The sequence below is a fragment of the Sceloporus undulatus genome, chromosome 2 (genome assembly GCF_019175285.1).
Source record: "Sceloporus undulatus isolate JIND9_A2432 ecotype Alabama chromosome 2, SceUnd_v1.1, whole genome shotgun sequence".
Lineage (NCBI taxonomy): Eukaryota > Metazoa > Chordata > Lepidosauria > Squamata > Phrynosomatidae > Sceloporus > Sceloporus undulatus.
The window spans coordinates 134,354,571-134,376,480 of record NC_056523.1 but is presented as its reverse complement, the minus strand read 5'-3'; the positions used below and the strand labels follow the sequence as shown (position 1 = coordinate 134,376,480).

General features: G+C 41.8%; 1 protein-coding gene across 5 annotated transcripts in view; it reads right to left on the bottom strand.

Moving 5' to 3' along the window:
- The window catches only part of SEPTIN9 (septin 9), a 337,055-nt gene that overhangs the window by 37,445 nt on the left and 277,700 nt on the right, over nucleotides 1–21,910 (bottom strand). For all 5 annotated transcript variants that reach the window (XM_042448795.1, XM_042448797.1, XM_042448796.1 and 2 more), the window contains one exon: nucleotides 259–450. In XM_042448795.1, the coding sequence (XP_042304729.1) occupies nucleotides 259–450 (192 nt within the window). The remainder of the gene's footprint in view (nucleotides 1–258; nucleotides 451–21,910) is intronic.

The following is a 21,910-nucleotide window of genomic DNA, read 5'->3' as shown; positions in this document are numbered from 1 at the left end:
AATGATAGAGGTAACAAGTGCCACCCAAGGAACAAAGGCATAGCCCACTGCTACTCAAAATGGTAATACATGGACCAATGCTAAATTATGAACTATGAGTTATTAATCCCTATAGTTTCCAGGATAGAAACAATTGCAGCCAACGGGCACAAAAATGGTACTGGTCCCTACAGGACACTGGGGGGAAAAACCTGTCGATCCTCCACATCAAATAGCTTAAGAAGCACCGCTGTAGTCTAGGCGTGCAGTAAGACTTACCGACTACCATAATGTTGAACTCAAACCCTTGCTTCATGGCTTTCCTCCGCATCTGCTCAAGAATGGCATCTATCCCAACATAAGAAAAGTCAGCAGCTGGTTTATCTGTTCGTGTTGGTGCAGCTTGCTTGAGGCTAGCATCTCGAGTGGCATCCATCATGCTGCTTGGGTAGCTTGGAATGGCCTCTGAACCTGCAGATGAAAAGAAAAAAATATTATAAATATTACATGGTAATATTTCTACCAGCAATGAAAATAAATAAAAGCATTCATTAATAAATACAGAATAAGCTAAATCACTGGGTATATTTAAATCTTTCCTTGTAGCTAGTAGTGAAAAGCAACAAATAAAAATCAGAAAAATGTATCTGCCTATCTATCTATCTATCCATCTATCTATCTATCATTATTATTATTTTTTACTTCGTTTATATTCTAGCTTCCTCCTTAAAACTGAGACAAGGAGATTTATAAAATATAAAACAACTAAAAAGCACATGCAAAAATACAAGCAAGCACATTTAAAAAGTTATTTTCCTGTCTCCATAATGGATGTTAAATACCTCAGATGTCTGTGTGGAGTTTTCATACAGATATCTTTGCCATACAAAGATAGAATTAGATCAGGAACACAACTGACGTAGGTACAACACTGCACAAATAATCCAGTTTGAGACCACTTTAACTGCCCTGGCTCAATGCTAGGAAATTCTGGGAAATGTAATTTTGTGAGACGTTTAGCCTTCTCTGATAAAGAGTTCTGGTGCCACAATAAACTACAATTCCCAGGATTCCCTAGTACTAAGCAAGAGCAGTAAAAGCACTGGATCATTTGTGCAGTGTGCTTTGGACCATAATAAAATGAATATGCATTTGGTAGCAGATCTCAGTTTTCAGAGTGCTGGATAAGATCCAGATTTCTATACAAAAGACTCTCCAGGGGATCCTACGCCTACGTTTTTGGCTCTGAAAGGAATAAGAAATAGAGTCCTCTCTTGCAACTGCTCTGGATACTCAGTAACAGTGAGATGGAAATCTATCTTTCTTTCTTGCCAATGCATTCCACTCATTCCCAACCATACAGTCTATCCATATATACCTGAAGCTCTATACTGTACTTCTGCTTTTGTTTTGTGGTGGTGGCAGCTCCCACTGCTGATCTGGGGTGTGTGAAAAATGGCCTCTGCTTCAGCAGAGTTGCCACAGGGCTCCTTGTTGGTCAGTCAATGGAAAGCCCCTCAGGAGACTTTACATAACCAATAACAAAAGCCACAAGACAGCCTTTGCCCTTAAGCTTTATTAAATTTACACAGCGTTGTACATACAATCTTTTTAATTGGACGGTTCCCTGCCCTCAGGCTTACAATCTAAAAAGACACGACACAAAGGGAGTGGTGGTGGGGAAGGGGCCTCTCTAGTAGGATAATACATATAAAATACATAGCAATATAGGAAATGATTCAATAAAACAGACAACAAAAGAACATCAAATAGCAAGTGATAATTATGCAATGCCTGGGAACGCTGCCCTGAACAGGATGGTCTTCAACTCCGTTTTGAAGCTGGTTAAAGAAGTGATGGCTCTTGTTCGCGAGGGAAGAAGGTTCCAGGAGTGAGGGGCAGCGAGTGAAAAGGGGCGAATCCAAGATGGGAAATCCTGGGCTGCAATCTTAAAAGGCATGAAAGAAAAGGCAAGGAGGAAAGGAGGGGAAAGGACTACCAGAAATCTCAGACACAAACTGCTGATGGTATGAGATTTATCAAATGACCAGATTTAATGCTGCTGAAGTGCCATCCTGGAACCAGATGTTGCTTGGTCTTTTCATCTAAAGGACAAACAGTTCAGACAGGAGAAGCTAGAAATGTTGAAAGACTACTGATCTATCCAACTGTGTTGATGAAGTAGCCCTGCTTCCTGCTTTCTATGGCCTGGTGGAATCTCTGCTGGATGAGCCAAGATCAGTGGAGCTGGCTTCTCAGGAAAAGTGAACAAAAATCCTGAGCATGAACAAAAATCTGGGGGATTTTGTCGATACATGTCAAAGTCTCTTCTAAATAGGTGAATTTCCAAATGTTCATTTATTATGTTGATTATGAATTCATATATTCAGGTTATAGATTAAGTATAGATGTACATGTCATCATACAAATACACAGTATGCTTCTTTAATTACTGTATAGGAATGAAACTTCAAAAGGAAACTAGACCATTTTGAAATATTCTTTCTCAAATGGGACAGCTCTAATCAAGAAGTTGCCCATTTGTAATGCTTACAAATTTCTCAAGTTTCCTCTCTAATTCTGGTTATATTCTCCATCTTGCTTTACAGTGTACTATGCATCATGCTTCACCTTGCTCAGTCCTACCCTAATACATGCTTATTTACCACCAGCATTTATGGATGTTAACTGATACAAGACGACAGATAAGAGAGTTCAACCTGCAGAACCTTCACATGCCCCCGATTCTAAACCTCTGTTCAAATTTATGTGATGGGCTCTTGGCAACACTCCTGAATCAAAAGCATACAGAGCAAAGAAGCCAAGATGTTTTTTTGTGGGTTTTTCGGGCTTTGTGGCCATGTTCTAGCCCAAAAAATCCACAAAAAAACATGGATGCCAGCCATGAAAGCCTTCAAACCCAAGATGCCTTTCAGTGACTCCTGAAATAGAAACATTTTTCAAAGGAGAGAGCCAAGCATTTTGGGGGTGGAGGTGGTTATCCTTGCACACTGCTAGGAAAGAATCGTTCCACATGGAAACTATTTAGCCATATGTAGAACACCCAAACTGCAGGCACCCAGAAAAACAAAGCAAGTTTCCAATCTTCCCTGTTTGAACCCAACCCAAAAAGAAGAGGAGGGAGCCCAGTAACCCTGCGTGTTCCTGGCTCTGGTTCTCCATGCAGACCCATGACATCTGAGAAATGTCACTGTATAGTATAACAAAAGCCCTGAATGGGAAGGGAAGAACTAGATTGTGTTCTCCTCAGCTGATTCTCTAGAGATTCATATTTAGGGGCAGTTGGTTTGAGCATTCTCCCCTTTATACCACACCAGCACTGAACAGAATTTGCAAAAATGCATCTGCCATGCACCCAAGATGTATCTCCAAGGATCAGTGAGAATGTGAGCCAGAAGTAGGTACCACCACTGTATGCATTCTGGTGCCTGTTTAGTGGGCATTCCAGGTTGCCACATGGAACAGTACAATGGGGCCTTGATATTAAGCTGAACATCCATGGATGTTCAAGTCTCATTAAATACAATGGTGTAGTGCAATTGAGTCCCTTATAGCAAATAGCAAAAACAAGGTTGCTTTTTGAAGTGTTTATCTTTTTGGAATATTCTCAAGTCATGGATGGTTGAAGAATCCATGGATATGTAGGGCAGAAGTTATTATCTTTCCAAACTAAGCCTGCCTCCTTTGCCAGAAAGCCAAATGGCAGTCCTTATTCTGGCCACAATTACTTATTTGCTTATTTAATAAGCTGCATTTTCCTTATCAGACACGGTCATTCAAAGGGGCTGAAAAGGGTGTATAAGAGAAAAGCAGAAACAAAGTAGACATTAAAAGTGCATTCAGTGCAAGGGAAGAACAACCTAACAAGACTAGAAACAGAACAAAAACAAACCAAAGGAGCCCAAACTAAAAATATCTTGGTCTAAACATCAGCAAATCAAAAGCTGATGGAAAGAAAGATCTTCAAACAAAGGAAAGGAGGGAGATGAGATAATCTCTTGGGAGCCGGAAACTCCACAGATGTGGCTATCAAACAGCATGCCCTATTCCTCCACTGCCACCAAATGTATGTCAGGAGACTGCAATATAAGTAAAAGCAACCCATTCCAAGTCATTGATAAAGATGTTGAAAGGTGGGCAAAATCACATGGGAGGAAGTGGTGCTTCAAGATCAGACCTATGGTATGTCTTTTTTCTTTATGACAGTGCAAGTCGAGGCCTTGCCTGCCTATCTTTTGCTCCATTTTCAGCGTCCTTTCCCAGCCTTCTCTCTTCAGACAGATACTTTGTCTTCGATGCTGGCTAATGAACAATCCACCCTCTGGAAATCCCCTTAATGAACTGCCCTATGCCTTAAAACTCAAAGCAAACAGCTTGGGGAGTTCCCTGGTAAGACTGGCCACAGACGCTGCTGTCCTTGGGCATGGCTCTGCTGTGACTGCTTGTAACCCTGTGCTGATGGCAAACTTTGCCCCCAGCATTTCAAAAACATATTTTAAAAAAACTTTTAAAAAACCCCTCTTTTCTGATAATTTGTTACAGAGTACTGTATGGAACAAATGCTATTTATAAATGTGTTTTTCTTCTTAAAGCAAAAGCTTCTTACTTCAAAGTAACTGTCTATCTCCAGTAAAAACAAATAAACAGTGTTTCCATTCTTCCTCCCCACTCTCCCCTTGTTTCTTTGGCAAGGGTTTTTTTTATCATCATGACTTCATCTTCCTTGTCTTCTTCTCAGACACAAATCATATTTCTCCATCCTGTGTAACTTTGGAGCACTCTGAGTATTTTCGGATTAAATATTGCCATCCATTATAGCTGCTAGAAGTGGGGAAGGAGGAATCTGTGAGCCAAAAATGTGCCACAATGCTTCAGGATAAAGTTTCCACAGAAGCAGTGGCAGAATTTCCTGTTATGGTGAAGAAGTGTGTCATCAAACTTACAACGCCATCCAGTTGGAGAGTGAACTACATTCCTACTGTCAGAGCCTCTGATTTGGGGTTTGCATTTGACAATGCAATCTTGCACACACTTACTCAGGAGTAACCCTACTGATTTTGAGGAGACTTATTAACTTAGTAAATATGCTTAGGAACTTGTGATAGATAGAACACATGTAATGACAATCTTGGGCTTGCCCTAAAAAAACAAATTGAATCTTTGCTCTAAGTTGTGTGTGCTGGTGGTGGAGGGGAAGCAACCAAAATATAAGATAAAGGAGTGGAAGTCATATTATAGTAATTTACCATGTGATGCCTGTTAAATTCTAATTGCATAATGAAGCCCAACATTATTAACTGCTTAGATTTGGGAAAGAAATGTTATTTTTAGTACACAAGAATAACTGGGATTGGATGAATGGTTTTCTGGTTCAAAATCTTGTTCTCACAGTGACTAGACTGGTGTGTGTGGGACTCTTGCAGGCATGCATTCAATAGCACTCCCTCAGGCATTTAACACACATTCAGACATCTGTCACAGAGATACATACACTCGTGTGTGTGTGTGTGTGTGTGTGTGTGTGTGTAATGTGCCTTCAAGTTATCATAAGTCAAAATTTATGATGATCCCATTAATTTCATAGGATTTTCTTAAGCAAGGGATACTCAGAGGTGGTTTTGGCAGTTTCTTCTACTGGTATTAGTTGGTGGTCTCCCATCCAAGTACAAACTAAAACTGATGCTGCTTAGCTTCCAAGATCAGTCAGGATCCAATGCACTTATGATGTTTAGCCCAAGTACAGCCTTTCTAACTGGAGGTTATAGATAAACTATCATGAGCAGTAGCTATTGCTATCCTGAGTAATAGTTATTGCTGGCTTTTGTTGCTGTTAACTGTGTTCAAGTCAATCCCATCTAATGGTGACCCTGTGGATGAGACACCTTCAAGACTCCCTATCCTCCACTGCTTTGCTTAGGTCCTGCAAATTCATTCCTGTAACCTCCTTAATAGAGTCTATTCATCTAGCATGTGGTCTTCCTTTCTTTCTTTCTACAATCTTCCACCTTTCCTATCATTATTGTCTTTTCAAATGAGTCATGTGTTTTCCTGATATGGCCAAAGTACAATACCCTCAGCTTAATCATCTTGGCATCCAGGATGATTTCATGCTTGATTTGTTCTAGAATCCATTTGTTTGTCTTTTTGGCTGTACATGAAATTCTCAGCATTCTTCTCCAGCATCACACTTCAAATGATTTTTTTTCTTTTCTTATTTGCTTTCTTCATTGTCCAGGTCTCACATCTGTACATGGTGATGGGAACGTCGGACAGAGGCTTCCAAAGCCACCCTTCTGGATCTATTAGAATCAAAGAATCATAGAGTTGGAAGAGACCGCAAGGGCCATTCAGTCCAATCCCCTGCCATGCAGGAAATCTAAATCAAAGCATCCCCGACAGATGGCTATCCAGCCTCTGTTTAAAGACCTCTAAGGAAGGAGACTCCACTGCACTCCGAGGGAGTGTGTTCCACTGTCGAACAGGCCTTACTGTCAGGAAGTTCCTCCTAATGTTGAGCTGGAATCTCTTTTCCTGGAGCTTGCATCCATTGCTCCAGGTCCCTGTCTCTGGAACAGCAGAAAACAAGCTTTCTCCCTCCTCAATATGACATCCCTTCAGGTATTTAAACAGGGCTATCATATCACCTCTTAACCTTCTCTTCTCCAGGCTAAACATCCCCAGCTCCCTGAGTCGTTCCTCATAGGACATGGTTTCCAGACCCTTCACCATTTTAGTCACCCTCCTTTGGACACGCTCCAGTTTCTCAACGTCCTTTTTAACTTGTGGTATCCAGAACTGGACACAGTATTCTAGGTGAGTCCTGACCAAAGCAGAATAGAGTGACAATTTTACTTCCCTTGAGCTAGACACTATGCTTTTATTAATGCAGCCTAAAATCACATTGGCCTTGTTAGCTGCCGCATCACACTGTTGGCTCATGTTCAAGTTGTGGTCTACTTGGAGACTCCTAGATCCCTTTCACATGTAGTCTCATTCAGCCAGGTGTCACCCATCCTATATCTGTTCATCTCATTTTTTCGCCCTAAGTGCAGTACCTTACATTTCTCTGTGTTGAATTTCATTTTGTTAGCTTTGGCCCAGCTTTCTAGTCTATTCAGGTCATTCTGTTGATCCTGTCCTCTGGAGGATTATATATTCCTTCTAATTTGGTGTCATCTGCAAATTTGATAAGTATGCCCCCAATTCTGTCATCCAAGTCATTGATAAAGATGTTGAATAGCACTGGGCCCAGGACAGAGCCCTGTGGGACCCCACTGGTCATTTCTCTCCAGGCTGAAAAAGAGCCATTGTTGAGCACCCTTTGGGTTTGGCCAGTCAACCAGTTACAAATCCATGTAACAGTTACCTTGTCTAGCCCACATTTTACAAGTTTGTTCGCAAGAATGTCATGGGAAACCTTGTCGAAGGCCTTGCTGAAATCAAGATATACTATATCCACATCATTTCATTCATCCACCAAGCTGGTAATTTTATAAAAAAAAAAAAATTAGATTTGTCTGGCATGACTTCTTTCTCTGAAACCCATGTTGACTTTTGGTGATTATGTAATTGCCATCTAGATGTTCACAGACTCTCTGTTTAATGATCTGCTCTAGAATCTTTCCTGGTATTGATGTCAGACTACCTGGACAATAATTGTTGGGATCCTCTGTTTTTCCCGTTTTGAAGATGGGGACAACATTTGCCCTCCTTCAGTCTGCTGGGATTTCTGCTGTTCTCCAGGAGTTTTCAAAGGTTATTGCCAATGGCTCCAATATTACATTTGCCAGTTCTTTTAATCCCCTTTGATGTAGTTCATCTGGTCCTGAAAACTTATATTCATTTAGATTAACCAGGTATTCCTGTACTATCTCTTTACTTATTCTGTGCTGAAATTCCCCTATTCCTCTGCCCCATTATCCTCAGGTTGAGGTCCCTCGTGTCTTGTGGTGTTCAGGCAATGTTATCAAGCACTGTCGGCTTTTATTTTTCTGCTTTTGTCATTGTTACATTCTCTCCTGTTGATTATTAGATATGGAATCCTTTCCTTCCCATGGCTACAAGCGTTTCTCCTAATCTGATCCCTATTTGATCTCTTCCTATCTCCCAGCTTCCATTTTTTTGTTCACTCTGGAACTGTTGCTCTGTTGCTCCAAAAGCGACAGCAATTCACGATCTTTATCTCTCTAGATCATTTAATCTTCTTGCTCTTACTGAAACCTGGCTTCCAGCCCATGACACTGCTACCTCTGCTGCCCTTTCTTTTGCCCTTTTCACCCTCACAAGCTGCCCTGAGGGTTGAGGGTGGGGGTTGGTATCTTATTGTCTAATTCCTGCCAGTCTCAAATTCTTTCTTTTCCCCCTAGCTATTGTTTCTCTTTGTTTGAGTCTCACTCTATTACACTCTTTTTTCCTTTACAGTTGCAGGTTGCAGTCTTCTATCGCCCTCCTGGTTCTGCTACCCAGTTCCTTTCAGACTTTGAGTCATGGCTGACATTTTTTCTTTCAGATGCAGTCCCCCTCTTTGATCTTAGGTGATTTTAATATCCACCTTGATGATCCCAAGAATCCTTCATCATCTTGCTTTAGTTCCCTTTTATCTTCTTTTGGTCTTCAACCTCATTCCAACACTTCAACCCATTCTTTCGGCCGCTGCCTTGACCTAGTTCTTGCTGCTAAGTTTGTCTTTTCTGACTACTTGACATCTGATTTTTCATTGTCTGATCATCATTTAATCTCTTTTATTCTTACTTATGTCATACTGTTCAACACTATTTTCATGATCTTCAGTCTGTTAATTGTGACCATCTCTGTCAGTCCTTGGATTCATCTCTCTCTTCTCTATCTCTTGGGGACTCTGCTGACTCAGCTATGTCCTTATTTAACTCCACTCTTTCTTCAACTCTTGACAGCTTTGCCTCTGTACCTGTACACACATCTTCCTCTATGACTAGGCCTCAGCCCTGGCTTACTCCCATTGGCCTGTTACAGACTGCCAAAATAAAGCTGCTTCGGGTCTCTTTGGAGGTATGCTGTTTAAATGATGCATGCACCCTAAGAATCTGGAAGCTGCACCAAAGCTGCACTCCAGTGCTTAGGAATGGAGTATGGCTTTGGCGCGACCTCCGGACTCTTAGGACCCATGCATCATTTAAATAGCATGCCTCCATAGAGACCCAAAGCAGCTTTAATTTGGCAGTCTGTAACAGGCCATTGTTAGATTCCTCTGGTCCTGTTCTCGAGCAGCCGAATGTCTTTGGAAAAAGTCCAGGGAGTGGACCGATTTTATTCATTATAAATTCATCCTTTTATCCCTCTCACACGCCCTGTGCATGGCAAAACAGAATTATTACAAATCATTGATCTGCGCCAATGATCATTCTCCTGCTTGAATACTTGGCTAAAACCTTCCTCTCCCCATGTCTCTTCATTATTTTCTCCTACTGATTTTGCCAACTATTTTATCGCTAAAATCACCACTATTCAATCTGAGATAGTTCTTCCTGATTTGTCTTCTACCACTATTCTTCTGGCACCTTCAACCAAAAAACTCTGTGTTTCCTCCTGTTTCTTTGGATGAACTCTCCACGTTGCTGAACTCTTCCAAACCTACAACCTGTTTTCTTGACCCAATTCCCTCTCATCTTCTAATCTCTATAGCCCCTTCTTTTCTGCCCTCGCTTCTCTATATCTTTAATCTCTCTCTCTCTCTCTATAGGTTCCTTCCCTTCAGAGTTTAAACATGCTCTCATTTCCCCAATTCTGAAAAAATCTTCTCTGGACCCCTCTTCTTTGTCTAGCTTTTGTCCAATTTCTCTTCTTCCTTTTCTTTCTAAGGTTTTGGAACGGGTTGTTTAGTCTCACTGTCTTGAGTTTCTTGAAGCCAACTCCATTCTAGATCCCTTTCAGTCCAGTTTCCACCCATGGCATTCTACAGAGATGGCCCTCACCAAGATCTCAAAAGATCTCTTGTGGGCAAAGGCAAATGGCCTTTACTCTGTTCTCATTCTTCTTGATTTGTCTGTAGCCTTCGACACCATGGATCACAGTCTCTTAGTTGATATACTTTCTGACCTCTGGTTCTTGGACTCTGTTCTTGATTGGTTTAAATCTTACTTGTCAGATAGATCTTTGGCAGTGGTCACGGGTGGTCGGACTTCGTCCTCTGTTCCCTCATCTGATGGAGTTCCCCGGGGCTCTGTTTTGGGTCCCCTATTGTTCTCTCTTTACACACTGTCCCTAGGAAAACTTATCAGTTTTCCTATCATCATTTGTATGCCAATGACACTCAGCTGTATCTTTCCACCCCTGACCTTTCTCCGGGGCTTGAACAGCAAGTTTCATCTTGTCTCACAGTGGATGCACCATCACCGTTTGAAGCTTCTATTGTTTTATATGTATTTTGTAGAATGTATGCCATTGGCAGTTTTCATTTTTATCGATTTTATTGTCTGTATGTACAGTGCTGTGTAAATCTACAGCGCTATATTAATAATAATAATAATAATAATAATAATAATAATAATAATAATAATACTTGCCTGCACTATGCTTCACTCCATACTTTAAGGACCATTACTCCAATCTGTAGCTCTTTTGGAGCTCCTTTGGAGCCATCTCTTTTTGTTCAATCCACCAAAAGTAATGTTGTACCATCAGAGAAACCAGCTCACTCCTCACCCCTAAGTCCAGATCATCCTTGAGCAAGTTAAAGCATACTGGTCCCTATAACAATTCTCACTCCATTAAGAGGAGTGATAGGTTTCTCCTACTTTCCTCTTTTTAACAGGGGAGGGTGGGGAGAGAAATCTTAGACGATTTCGAAGACTGAAACAGGCATTCGTATGGTATCTATGCTCAGACCACTGAAGGTGGTTTGGGAAAGCCTTTTTGATGTTTAACTCCTGCTTCTTAGTACCTGACTGCAAAAAGCAAAAGAATAAAGACTTCTACAGAAAGTTCCAGGAACAGCCAGTGCAAACCACATATAAACCATATTTTAAAAACATGGCATCAATTCAGACTTGACTAGATTCTCCAGTATCCTCAAGGGAAATTATCTGTTGCAGGTATCTGTCCAGATTGATTGTAAACATGATGTAAAAAGCAGATATTCAAAACAGATTTAGAAACTGATCTAACAGTCCTGAAAAGCCAGACACCCAAGAGGCAGAAGGAATGTCCATGTATGTGATGTCTGGTTGCTGTCATGTGGGACACAACTAGTCTTTTCATGGAGGAAGGAATCCCCTTTACTAGAAAATGACCTATACTACAAAACATGTTTCTCAGAATTAATTTTAAAACATATTCTTTGTCATCCTTGAAAATGTTTTTTTAAATAAAAGAAGGAGATGAGCTGAAAGCCTATAACCAACAAGTATCACCTGGTTTTACCCTCTTGCTTAACATTTTCATCCCTTAAGGTATGAGGGAAAAAACAAGACTGAGTGATAGGGAAGAATACCGTGCACTTTTAACACACACACACACACACAAAATTTGAGGTTGTCTTTTTTTATTTAACACTGTCCACTTAAAATATGCATAAAGACAAATTCTTATTCAGGCTCCCTTTTATTTGAAAATTTATGAGACATAAATAAGTATATTCCCAAATACTGAATAGGCCACAAATGCTGAGAGTTAGGGTACAACAAATGAGCAACACAGGCCTGTTACAGACAGCCAAAATAAAGCTGCTTCGAGTCACAGTGGAGGTATGATGTTTCAATGATGCATGCGTCCTAAGAGTCCAGAAGTTGCACCAAAGCCACGCTCCTGCCCTAAGGACTGCTCCTCCTCCTGGCGCCTTGTTGCCCTGCCTGACTAAGCCTGCTCCTTGGGAGGGCTGGCCAATAGGGGCAAGGCAGAGCAGCAGAGCCCTCCCCTGCCACCTCCAGCCCTGGCTGTTGCGCTCATCACAATATAGGGATGCAGCAGGGCCAGGAGCCGGGCAGAATTGAAGAGGGTGTGACGGGACCGGGAACACCCCCTAGAAAGCGGGGGAGTCACGCCTCCCACCGGGTTATGACAAGCCTAGCTGGGGTTGCTGTGACCCAGATTAAACTAACAAGAGAAGGTGAGTTCATTCTGAAAGCCATTCTCAGAGTGCTCATTTAAATCAGCGTCCACATGCTAGTTCCAGAAGATACTTCTGAGCACTACCTGGGACTGTAAGCTTTTGGTTTCTCTCATTTCATATATATATATATATATATATATATATATATATATATATATATATTGATATTTAAAAAGCAGATACACCCATGCGTTGGCCAAACACAGTTGCTAATCATCGTGCAGTACTACTACCTGTGTGCTTTGAGAATGATGGAACAAGCAAGAGGAATTTATTCATTATGGCCACTACATGAAGCTCTGCCACATGAGAATGCTTTGCAGTTGCCCCCATGTGATATTAAAAAGGCCTCTATAGCCACATGGAAATACTCACAAAAAGGCCTTCTGTTCCTTCCATGGTTTTCCCCACTCCCACCCCAAATTTAAAGAGAGAAAGTAGTTTGTTCCATGGCTAAGCTAAATATATTGTCTAGGTCTCTTCGGTTCTGATACTTGTAGGAGGTCCAGAGTAGCATGTACACCATGCAATTTTGTCTGTATTACACAACTTATCTTCTTGAACACTCTTTTTCATACAGGAGTCCAGTTATAGATAATAATCCACCTCCACTCACGTACAAGGCAATTTAAGACATTTGCAAGCAACATCTCATGAAGCAGGGAAACTCAAACAGCACTCTTCAGATGTTGGAAAACTACACATCTCAGTACTCCCCCCCCCTCCAAACTGGCTATGCTAGCTAGGACTGCTGACAGCATTCCTGTCTTTGTTTTAATGCTCAGAATGCTCAGGAAATACAGCAGGAATGGGACTTCAGATCTGTGCTCTGCACAGCTGCCTATTTTTCATTAGGATTGTTAAGTACCATCCAGACACAGGGCTCCCACCACCAGCAGCATCACTAGGGATGGGTCTGGTACCTCATGGTGTCACCTCCACAGTGACCTTCCCCCTTACCACACCATGCAGTATCCTTAGTAATTTTTTTGTACTAATTTTACTCGTAAATCATAAGTCTCATATATCAGTGAATGTAATGGCAATAGTTGTGACATAAACAACTCGCAAAATCAAAATATACCTTCAAATTACAATATCATATGCACAGCCTGTATGTATTTACCTATATATAGTTTCATGTGATTACAATGAAAATTTGGTAAGATTTGATGTTTTTAAAGAAAATTTTAAAAGAATTTTAAAAATTAAAAATAATTTTTTTAAAATATATATTTTTTAGAAACTGGGGCCTCTCCTTTCTCCTCCCACTGAGTCTCACCCAACTTACACCATCTCTTCAGTATTTTAAATGGATGCAGGTGAATGCTACAGCCTGTTTCGGCCAAAGGGCAGATGTTAGGGGAGCAGTGGGGTCACCCCACCTTAGAGGGTTACCTGGTGTGTCCTGCCCCCTCTAGTGACATCACTTCCCACCACATTCAAAAACAGGCCTTCTTCCTCTCTTTCTTCTCTCCACCACACACACACACAAATGAAAGGGAAAGTCATCCGAAAAGGAACAGTGGAGCACCAATTCCTGGGAAATACTGGTTCCAATTGGATAGCATAGGCCATTTCACTTTTAAAATACAAAATAAGAAAAAGCAACATAGTTTGAAAAACCCACTAAAAACTAAGCCCTGATACATTTTGCTTTCAGAATTTTGCGGCCCCTGTGGATTCATTTGTCAAATTGAAGAGAAGATTTTAATCAAATGAGGTTGCTCTGCTTTTCCTGTGTTCACAGGTTTGTGGCAACGGAAATGTCTGTTTTAAAAGATCTCTAGCTTAAAAAGAAGAAGAAAAAATGCAGCATTTTTTCAAGTGGCTCTTCGGTCGCTACACACCTCCCCTAAAGGGAAGTACAGCCCCAGCTGGTTCTGCAGTTGCCAGTGACATATGTGTATGCTGAAGTGTGTAGCTGGAAGCTCTTCATTATACAGAGGGAAAAAAAACAGGTCTGAAAAAAGCAATGGGAGCTAAATTCTTTTTGTTCCCCCTCCCCAACTGTTCTGAATTCAGTGTGGAGGCTTCCCTCCCCCTACACACACACCATGACAGGAACTCAGAACTGGTTAGTGTGGATCAACAAACTCTCAGTGGGACTCCTTGCCTCTCTCTCTCTCTCCTTCCACCGTTTAAAGGAGCTCACACTATCTTGGCCTCTCCTTCCTGCAGAACTAAGCCTCCTACAGCTGGTGTGAGAAATAGGGATGGGAGGAGGGAAGGACTCTTCTGTGTGTGTGTGTGAGAGAGAGAGAGAAAGAGAGAGAGAGAAGTGGTAGTGGAAAGGGAGAGCAGGACAACTGGTTATTTACTGCATGCCTGTCTTACCTTTCCACCAAAAAGGGTGGGTGTCCAAGGTGACTAAGAAGAAGAAAAGAATCTCAGAACAATCAAAGGCGATCAATCGCATGTCTATCTCACAATCAAAACACAGCAATACAGACAATTAAATTCCACCCCACCATTTACACCTCCTTCTGCAACAAACTGGGTTAAATGCCAACAGTCTTCTTCTGTTGTTGTTTTGTGCCTTCCAGTTGTTTCCAATCTTATGACAACCCTTAGGCAAACCCATCGCTGGGTTTTCTTGGCAAGATTTGTTCAGAGAGGGGTTTGCCTTTCCCTTCCTCAGAGGCTGAGAAAATGTGACTTTGCTCAAGGACACCCAGTGGATTTCCATGGCTGAGTGGAAGTTTGAATCCTGGTCTCCAGAGTCATACTCCAGTGCTCAAACCACTAGACCACACTGGTTTCTCTGAATACAAATCTCTTTGCTAGCAAGACAGTCTCTTGGCTGGGAGTTCACAACCCAGGAGAAGGCACTGAGAAAGCCTTGTTTTGCACCTCCACCAGTGGTAGTGGGAGCAAAAGAAGGCTCATTCCAATAGCTTTAAAGCTCAAAGAGGCACTTTCATATAGCATGAACCTGTAAGATAGGGCATGGTAGCTCATAACCAGCATTTTTAATAGGCCATTTGCCAGTGGAGCTGTTGTAATAGGAAGTCACATACTCCCTGTTCTTGGTCTTAGGCCAGAGACTGGCTCCAGCACTGTGGACCAGCTGGAGTTTCTAAATACTTTCTGAAGATAGCCCAGGTAGAGTAGGATTCTGTTCACAGTTTGGGGGTGCTCCTAGACTCATCTCTCCATCTGATGGCTCGGGTGGATGCAACGGTCAGGAACACTTGCTTTCGGCATCGGCTGATATGCCAACCGCGCCCCTTCTTGGAGCAGGAAGACCTTGAAACAGTAGTACATGTACTGGTAACCTCTCGGCTTGACTTTTGTAATGCACTCTACATGGGGCTACCTCTGTGTCTAGTTTGGAAACTTCAACTGGTACAGAATATAGCAGCAAGGTTGGTTACTGGTACATCTAGATTTGCCTACATTACACTAGTTTTAAAATCCCTTCACTGGCTGCCTGTTAGTTTCTGGGCAAGATACAACGTGTTGGTTTTAACCTTTAAAGCCCTACAAGACGTGGGTCCTGACTTCTTGTGGGAACTCCTTCTCCCATATCATCCTCCCCGAACTCTTTGTTCTGCTGAGAAGAATCTGCTTCAACCAAAGAAGACTAGACTTTAGGCAGTAACCCAGTGTTCCTTTTCAACAGTTGCTCCTAGACTCTGGAACAATCTGCTGGATGAGATCCGTCAGATTACCACCTTGGAAACGGCTATTAAGTCTGATCTCTTCCAGCAGGCCTTTCCAGACTAGGTCCACCTCTATTTACCTGCCTCCCCCCCCCCTTTTCTCCACCCCTTTTTCATCCTATCTGGACCCTGCTATAAATTTCTTACAAATCTTCTATTGATTTTCACTATTATTTTATACTATTGTTTTAATGTCTTTCTGGTTTAATCTCTTTTTAGTATTACTATGTTTTTATACTGGGGGGAGGGATAGTGGTTTTTAAAATTTTTAACTGTATCTCATTTTATTGTTGTAATCCGCTTGGATTCCAAGTGATTAAGCGGAATATAAATATTAATAATAATAATAATAATAATAATTAGTTACAACAGTTCAAAGCGGATGCAGGTAGTGAATGTATCATTGTCACCAGATTTGACAACACCAAGGATGGGCACAGTTGATGCACTAGCTTCAGCTGCAAAAGCACATTGCTTGGCCACCACAAAAACCTAGCTATCCCAAGTTCTGAGCTAGATCCAACTTTGAGTACATTCAAACTGAACCAGGTGTTCCAGGTGGAAAGGTTTCAGAAGGGTAAGCTAGGTAACATCAACCTGTTTCAACCTCTAGCAAAAGGCAATTTTAATCCTTTCTTACTTTTCTTAAATTTGGTTGCCCTCATCTGCTACATTACTTGGCAGCAGCTAGTGGTTTTCAAACTAAAATAGCTTCCTTTGATTTAGGTGGAAAGAAGAGATAGAGATGGGGGTCACCAGCATAGTAATGCCACCAAACATCTCAAATTTCACAAACCTCTCCCAGCAGTTTCAAGTGTGTGTTAAATAAAATGAAGGTAAAGAGTGCCAGTGTAGTGTAGTAGTTTAAGTGGGCAACTGTGTGTACATTGTCAGGAGAAGTTCTGAGCTGAAAAAAGGTCATTCTGGTACTGAGCCATTTTTAAAAACAGAGCTTTTTCAAAGTGATTTCTGAGTGAAATAAAAAGCAGAATTTAGAAGTAATGAATTCACACTGCATAAGGATAATGAAAAGAAAAAGAAGAAAGATTTGTGCACTGCAAATTTCCCCAAAAATATGATTGCGGAAAGAGAAAAAATGAGGAGGACTGCAAAGGACACAAAGCTAGGGAAAGCAGTGCAAGTGCCGCTCCCTGGCTGCATTGTAGACTCTCTCAAAACGTTTACAAAAGATGCTTATTTCTGTTCCTATCAGCAAAAGTGCTGATCCACTGGCATGCCAATCCTTAGCCAGCCTGGAGGCCCTCTCTTTCTCCCTGCCAAGAACAGAGACAGCTATTCATTCCATGGTAAACAATACTGTTGCATCTAAGCAAGCCTTCAACCATGGGATGTTTGGAGGGGAGGGTGAAGGGGAAAGCAGAATAACAACAGCTCTTCCTATGACAGTGGAGCAATTAGAAAGACAAGGGAAGGACAAAAGAGAAGAAGTCTTTTTCCATTAGGCCTCATATGTGACCTGGTGGGTTTGGTGCATGATATATGATGGGAAAAAGGCACCACAGTTTGCCTCCTGCTGCCTTGAGCTTTGGTGCTGGGAACAGTTCCAACTGCATTGTACCCATTGTTTATTGACCCAAATTAACCTACAATATGCTGGCCTTTATCCTGTCTTATTTATCGTGAGGTAGTGGTTTGAATTTTGGACTATGACTATGGAAACCCACCGACTCACACTCTCTCAGCCTCAGAGGAAAGAAAAGGCAAAATCTCCTCTGAGCAAATCAAGAAAACCTCATGGGAAGTTTGCCAACAAGCATTTGTCCTCTTGCAAGTGAAATAGGCTGCTCAGTGCATTTACATCCTCCTATCAGCTCCTTTGATAAATAAAACTGAAGATTTTCTTTTCATATGACAGAGCACTGCGAGTTGCTTTCGTTGCACCAGCTTTTTCAGTGAAACTCACTCTGACACCCAAATCTATTCCTGGAAAGCTGCTTGTAGCAGAGCACCTGCAAATGATCACCTGAGATGGACAAATGAGCAAACTCTTGTTATTAGCAGTATCCCTAGTCAACCAGCAATGAACCCTGATCCTCTGGAGTAACATTTTGAAAAGGAAGCATGGGAGGGAGGGCTACTGCTTCAAGTCTCACTCAAAGTAACCTGCTACTGCAGTTTTGGGCCACATAGACACAACAAATATACCTTTTCCCTGGGGGTTGGCAACCATGTGGGGGGGGGGGTTTAAACCTCATTATTTATTTGGAGCTAGCTGTGCACCCAAGGGCCTAAAAAAAGTGAACCATTTCTGTACAATTTGACAAAGCACACCAGTGAATTCTCTGATCATAGCCAGCAGCCTGTTCAAGAAGTCATACTGGCTTTCACTACTGGAACAGGACTGGCCCAAATAGAAGGATTGGTTAATCAAAGGTAAAGGACCACTGTAGTCATCATTTACACAATGTTGAGATAAGCATTACAAGTACAGAATCTGGGGAAACCCTATAGCAGGGGCAGAACTGTGTGACCGTCCAGATATGAATTCAAAAGGTTCTTTCACAAGGAGGAGGCAAGCATAATTACATCGTGATTAAATCAAGCTAATAGCATGATCAAGGGGGGGGGGGAGACTGTCACCCCCATGCGCTTCTCCCATTCAAGTCTCACATGTAAACGGTAATGGATGTGTCATTGAGTAATAACAGGAATTTCTGATATTACCCAATGACACGTCCATCATTGTGTGATAATCCCCCCCTGATCGCGCTATTAGCACGATTTAATCACGATTTAATGACGCTTGCCTCCCATGTGAAAAAGTCCATTGACACAGCCATGTTAGTCTGGATCAGTTTGCAAAGAGATCTTGTAGCACCTTTGAGACTAACTGGGATAAATAATCTGGTAGTGCAATATTTCATAGATCTTCAGATATGATTAGGCTGCAAATCCTGAAAGCCCTTGACAGCATGCTACTGCTAAAGAATGCTGGGAGGTGCAGTCCAGCAACATCTGCGTGTGTGTGCATGCGCACGCACACACACACACACATACACAAATATTGTCTCAACTTTTTCTTGGCTTGGGATTCAAAGCAATTTACAACTATTTAGAAGTATGACTAAAAAACCCCGATTAATAGAAAAATCAGAACACAAGTAAACAAGTTGGACTGGATAGCCCTTGTGGCCTCTTCCAACTCTACATTCCTATAATTCTAAGTTAAAAATACATGTTAAAATCAATTTTAAAAACATATGATCCCCACCCATGCCCTATTAACATGGTGAAACTGGCACATTTTCAACGTTGAAAACAGAGAAAGCATTGCTTTCATATACTTTCCCCCCATTTTGCCTGCAGAGTCACATTTCCAGAGACTGTAATTAAAAGTCAGTACACATATTCTTTTATCCTGTATGCCCACTATGAATTCAAATAATCAAGCACATCACTGCCTGCAACGGAAATGGAACACTTTCTCCTTTGCTGCCTTATGGTAGAAGCAAGCAACCTGAGCATCCAACTAGTTTTCAAGAAATTGGTAAAGACCACCAATGCCCACTTCATTCAAGAGGCAGGTGCTAATTTTCACCTCCATCCCCCACCCCATGGGCTGCACTGGTACATCAGTGCCACACTGAAAGTGATGTCATGTCACTTCAAGTTCCCATTTTGGATGGTTTGAAAGTTCCCAAGTGATGGGGGTAGGAGGGAAGGATGTAAAGAGCAGCATTTCCAAATCGTCTTAGCACCTGGGGTGACTTCAAGGGCAAAAACCATCACCCAAAATTAAAATAGAGGGATTCTGGAGACTTTGGAGGAGGGGTTGATAGGGGCTGGCTCAAATGCTACATACTTTTTTCACACCTATTTTGGAAGAGCCAACTGTTTTTCTCTCTATTTAAATAATCCATTATTCACACTCACCTAGAAGAGCTCTCCTGACCACCTCTAGAGAGCTGAAGAACATAACACTGCCTTGCCTTCTCCAATAACCTATTCAAGTCCCACAATGCTCACAGATACCACCCATGCTAGAAACAGGAGAATATCTTCTCCCCTAAGCGTAAAAAGCTGACAAACCCATTCACAACGTCTTCACAAAGCACTGCAAGAATACATATGCCTAGAGAGTAACTTTGTAGCAGACATACCAATTCATTTGCACCCTGCTGATTTTCTCTTCAGCTTTGAAGATGACATTGCCCTTGGTGGGTACACAGTAAGATGATTTATGGGTCTGCCTGCAGTACTTTTGATTCAGGAGAGTGGACATTTGTGAATGAATATAAGTGTTTTATGGGTGTTCACTAGTATCTCAAGATAGGTAGCTAAGGCCCAGTCCAGACAGGCCAAATACAGTGTACTTGCACTGTATTAGGGCTAAGGGACTGCGCGGCAACCACATGGTCCCTAGCCCTATTATGGCACCGCGCCGTAGCAATGGCGGCACCCTGTACAGATGGGCACTGCCATTGCTATATAAGCACTGTGTGGTGTCTGCACAGCACTGCACAGTGCTTATGTAACTAGTACGGCATGGTGAGGCATGGCAAACTAGTTACGCTGCAGCTGTGGTGTAAGAAGAACCCATTTTTTGCGGGTTCTTTTTTCACCAGCAGGAAGCTGTGCAGTTTGTCCACTGCAGCTTCTCACCGGCGGGAAAGTGCCTAACACACTCCAAATGTGGGAAGCATCTTTTGTTCTTCAACTTGTGTAGCATTTACAGAACAGCCTATTACCCAGCAGGGAAACAAATATCTTGATCCTCACTCAAAGGTAAATCCTACTGAACTGTATTCTATTCCCCACTCACTAGGTGATCTTGGACAAGTCACATGCTCTCAGCCTCAGAGGAAGGCAATGGCAAACCTCCTCTCAAGAAATCTTGCCAAGAAAACTCTATGATAAGTTTGCCTTAGGATGACCATGAGTCAGAAATAACATGAAAGCACACAACAACAACAACAACAACAACAACACTTACCCACATAGCCTTACATACCCTTACTAGGAAGTCTCATTGAACTTAGTGGAGAATTGACACTCAGATAATATGCAGAGGATTCAGGTTACAGGCAAATTGGTCAAGGTGAGTCAGAATAATCCATTGATTTGGGCTGGAGGGTCATATCACTATTTACCATATTAAACCAGGTTCCTGTAAGCATCTTTGGTTCAGACCATCACAGCTGAGTAATAAATTATAATAATAAAATTTATTTATATCCTGCCTCTCTACAAAATGCAATCGGGGTGTCTTACAAGGTTAAAATATACAATCCGAAGCCTCAACCCACTCCCCCTTAAAATACAGTTAACAATGTGGAATTAAAAACAAAAAAACATACTTAAAACAATTCAATAAACTGTGGGGAAGTCAGAGGTCAATAATTAGATTTTCCTTCTGATGGCCAGGGGACTATTCAGGAAAGACCTGCCGGAAGAGATCTGTCTTTATAGCTTTTTAAAAGCTATTTAGGGTGGTAATATGATGGATCTCGTCCGGCAGGTCGTTCCACAGTCTGGGGGAAATAGCTGGAAAAGTCCTCTGCAAGGTTGTGGACAGCCTTGTTTTACAAAGCTGTAACAAGTTTTTCCCTGAGGATCTAAGTATGCGGGGAGGATAATATAGAAGGAGGTGGTCCCGAAGATAAGTTGGACCCAAGCCATTTAGGGCTTTAAAGGTGATAACCAACACCTTGTACTGGGCCTGGAAACTGATGGGCAGCCAGTGGAGTGATCTTAGGATCGGTGTTAAATGGCCTCTTCTGGATGTACCAGAGATCAGTCTGGCTGCCATGTTCTGAACTAACTGAAGTTTCCGGACCAAGCACGAGGATAGCCCCATGTAGAGTGCATTGCAGAAATAAGATATGATGTTACCAGTGCATGTACTATAGTCTCAAGGTTCCTGACTTCCAGGAAAGGGCGCAGCTGGCATATCAGTCGAAGCCGAAAACAGTACTGCAGGTTGTGCAATATCTTTTTTTAAAAAAAATCCACACTCAGAATTGGCTATCCTTCTCCATGTTGAATTGTTATTAGCTGCCTCATTTCCTACACCCAATGCTCAACTTCCCATTGATTAAAGATTTAACACAGCTCAGCTGGATTTTTGCTTTTCCATCACTGCACTGCCAAGAACTTTGGCAGTTACAAGCTTGTCATTGGAAAGTAATGGGTTGAAAAA